We start from the raw sequence: 3,556 nt of genomic DNA, 5'->3' as shown, positions 1-3,556 counted from the left end.
CAAAATCAAGTTATCAATTTAGTGACTAGCCAGACTTCAGAGTGGTTGGTTGTCGGTAATCGTGTGGAGAAGTGCACCCGAAATGGAACTATATTTAATTGTATTAATAGCGTGTTTAGTGGCGAGCTTTTCTCCGAATTTTGATTTGTTTGTAAGAGGCGAAGAGAGCAAGTGAGTAAATTGTACATACATAAGTACCTATAAACATACATACAATTGTATAAATTACTTGTTTTGTTTCACTAATTGGTACAACTTAAAAATCCCCGACAAAATTGCGACCACATTGTTTATATAGTCTTTTGATTTTTCGATAATCGCACATTCATACAAACAAATATTTATTTATTAATTTGCTATTTGTTTAAGCGTAGTGCTGTGTACGGTTACCAATGTCAGGAGAGCAGGTGCGTAAAAATCGAACTAACGGAGAGCAATGTAGAGTACGCCATCAGTTTACCGGTGTGTCGTTTGCTCTGCGGAGAAGCAAAGGTGGCAACTGTTTGGCCAAAACCAACGGGAATAGTACACACTGAAAATTTCCTTCAACACATAGATGTCAACATAATCGCGTTTGAATTTCCCAAACTCACCAAACAGCAAACGCTTTGGGAGGCGAGCAAAAGTAGATTTTTGCAGCAATTAAAGTCACAAGAGATCGGCACTGTAAAGGCCGGTGGCGCCAAGCTAACTGTGATTATTGAGTTAGGAACGGATATCGATGAACTTCCCCGCATAACGCTCGACACTGACGAAAGCTACAAATTGTTGATCGCCCTAACAAAAGATAACGACAGCATTGCAAGAATCCATAGTAATACCTATTTCGGTGCACGGCATGGTTTGGAAACACTTTCCCAGTTAATTGTGTATGACGACATTCGACGTGAACACCAATTGTTGACCAAGGTGGAAATTGAGGATGCACCAGTGTATAAATGGCGCGGTATATTATTGGATACATCGAGGCATTTCTATTCAGTGGATGCCATAAAACGTACTCTCGGTAAGTGTAAACAATAACAGAACAGATCATAGTAGGTTTTTCTTTTATATTATCATATGTTAACGATATAGGACCTCTTAAAAAAAGATATTTTTATACTCTTGCAACCTGTTGCTACAGAGTATAATACCAGTTTTGTTCACCTAAACTAAGAGAGATAGATATATGGGATTATAAATATAGTATGTATATAAATGATCAGGATGACGAGAAAAGTTGAAATTCGGGTGACTGTCTGTCTGTCCATCCATCCGTGCAAGCTGTAACTTGAGTAAAAATTGAGATATCTTAATGAAACTTGTTGTGCGGGTTTCTTAGTATAAATTAAATATGAGTTCGTAAATGGGCGTAATCGGACCACTTCCATTAAATCTATCCGAAAAGTCTATCCTCACATCCCATATAACAGTACTGTTCAAAACTACTAAAAACGCAACAAACCAATAACTAATTACGCCATAGACATTAAATTTGACCTTCGAGATGGTACGAGAGGGTTTTATGGGAGTCAGTGTGAAACTTTGTGGTGAGATCACATACCTCGGTACCCGAGATGAATAATGCCCTTAGTGTATGCCACCTTGTGAACAAATTTTGTACCGAATATTTGGACCCCAGGACCTATAGTTCACTTTTGTTCGAAATTATAGTCCAATGTGAAAGTTATATAATTGAAATTCAGGGATCATCCTTCTCTAACAATGGTACATATGTCTGTATATTAAAAATGCGTTGAATCTGGTCAATACTTCCCTTAGCCCACATATACCCAATATAAAGATTTTCGAACTTCCGGGTGACTTTGTACCGTATATATTACCCATTATGTGAGTTATCTCAATGAAAATGAGCTAGCATGGTTTACTTATAACAGTGTATCTTTGTGCCTAAAATGTTTAAATTGGGCTAAAACTTGACCTAGCCCCTATATAACTAATAACAGGATTTTCGAACATCCGGCTGACTTCGCTCCATCAAATCGGGTCGATACTACTCCAACACCCATATGCTACATATAACTTAGCCCATCTTTAATTGTTCATTATTTATCTAAGCATCAACCAGACGAGCAGATTTAAATTTGTTGCTAACTTTATAGTTTGACCTAAAATTACTTAAGTTCATAGTATTAACCTTTATTTACTCATTTCCAGATGCGCTAGCAATGGTTAAACTAAACACCTTTCATTGGCACATCACAGATTCTCAAAGTTTTCCACTGGAAGTCAAATCTCATCCAGAGCTTCATAAACTCGGTGCTTATTCACCGAATAAGGTTTATACACATGAACAAATAGCTGAAATCGTACAGTATGGACTTGTTCGAGGCGTTCGCGTAATGCCGGAATTTGATGCGCCTGCCCACGTTAGTGAGGGTTGGCCACATAAAGGAGTTATTGCCTGTGCAAATTACCAACCTTGGAGAAGTTATTGTGGGGAACCACCTTGTGGACAATTCGATCCCACTGCAGAGCAGTTATATCCTATATTAGAAGACATTTATCGCGAAATATTTCACTTATTCTCTCCAGATGTTTTCCATATGGGCGGCGATGAGGTGTTGTCAAAATGTTGGAATGCGAGTGAAGGTATCCGTAATTGGATGCTATTAAAGGGATGGAATTTGGAGGAGGATGATTTCCATCGACTTTGGGGATATTTCCAAGAAAAAGCACTAGAAAGAGTGGACAGTATTTCTAACGGCTCTAAACCATTAATTACACTATGGACCAGTAGTCTGACGAAAGAACCATATATTGATGAATATTTGGACAAATCCAGATACATTATACAAATATGGACACGCGGCACAAGTAGCGACATTTTGCCAATTTTAAAGCGGGGTTATCGTGTTATTATCTCCAACAATGACGCTCTATATTTCGACTGTGGTGGTCCCAGTTGGGTTGGCAGTGGAAACAACTGGTGTTCACCCTACATCGGTTGGCAGAAAGTCTACGACAACAACTTGGACCTAATCGCAGAGGGCTATAAAAGTCAGGTTTTAGGCGCTGAGGCAGCAATTTGGTCGGAGCAAATCGATGAGTATACGCTAGACTATCGGTTATGGCCACGTTCTAGTGCATTAGCAGAGCGATTGTGGTCGAACCCCGCTGAGGGTTGGCGCAACGCCGAATCCCGAATATTACTACATCGTGAACGGTTAGTAGCAAATGGAATACACGCAGAGGCGCTTCAACCAGAATGGTGTTTACAGAATGAAAATGAATGTCCAGTAAATAAGAGTTGAAATTGTAGTAAATACTATGCCATGAATTCAATATATTTTTGAGACAATGTCATTTTTAACGGGTTTTATTTTATATTCAAAAATTCAATGGAGCATATTTTATTCAAATTAAAATCGCAATATGAGGAACGACAAATTTCGTACTCCCGCCAATATTGCCCATGGCATATTGCTTATGTTAGGCACTAAGTTGCCTGAATAATTTGTATGATAACTTTTGCTGATATTAATGACTTGATAGTTTGACAGTTCCCTTTTGAATATTAGAAAAAGTTTGCAGCGGCAACATGTACAAAGTT

General features: G+C 38.4%; 1 protein-coding gene across 1 annotated transcript; it reads left to right on the top strand.

Annotated features, from left to right (window-relative positions):
• On the top strand, positions 1 to 3,309 carry LOC105227151 (chitooligosaccharidolytic beta-N-acetylglucosaminidase). Its single transcript, XM_011206368.3, has 3 exons — positions 1 to 171; positions 375 to 1,006; positions 2,161 to 3,309. Exons 1-3 carry the CDS (start codon positions 83 to 85, stop codon positions 3,255 to 3,257), a joined length of 1,818 nt encoding a protein of 605 aa, XP_011204670.2. The 5' UTR covers positions 1 to 82; the 3' UTR covers positions 3,258 to 3,309.
• The last annotated feature ends 247 nt before the right edge of the window (positions 3,310 to 3,556 follow it).

The sequence above is a fragment of the Bactrocera dorsalis genome, chromosome 5 (genome assembly GCF_023373825.1).
Source record: "Bactrocera dorsalis isolate Fly_Bdor chromosome 5, ASM2337382v1, whole genome shotgun sequence".
NCBI lineage: Eukaryota > Metazoa > Arthropoda > Insecta > Diptera > Tephritidae > Bactrocera > Bactrocera dorsalis.
The sequence above is the reverse complement of the archived record's forward strand: the minus strand, read 5'-3'. Positions and strand labels throughout refer to the sequence as shown.

Bases quoted from the DNA above. Each gene is read 5' to 3' on its own strand.
- LOC105227151 (XM_011206368.3), top strand. From the start codon at position 83: ATGGAACTATATTTAATTGTATTAATAGCGTGTTTAGTGGCGAGCTTT. The intron at 172-374 runs GTGAGTAAATTG...GTTTAAGCGTAG, and splicing joins GTAAGAGGCGAAGAGAGCAA to TGCTGTGTACGGTTACCAAT. The intron at 1,007-2,160 runs GTAAGTGTAAAC...ACTCATTTCCAG, and splicing joins TGCCATAAAACGTACTCTCG to ATGCGCTAGCAATGGTTAAA.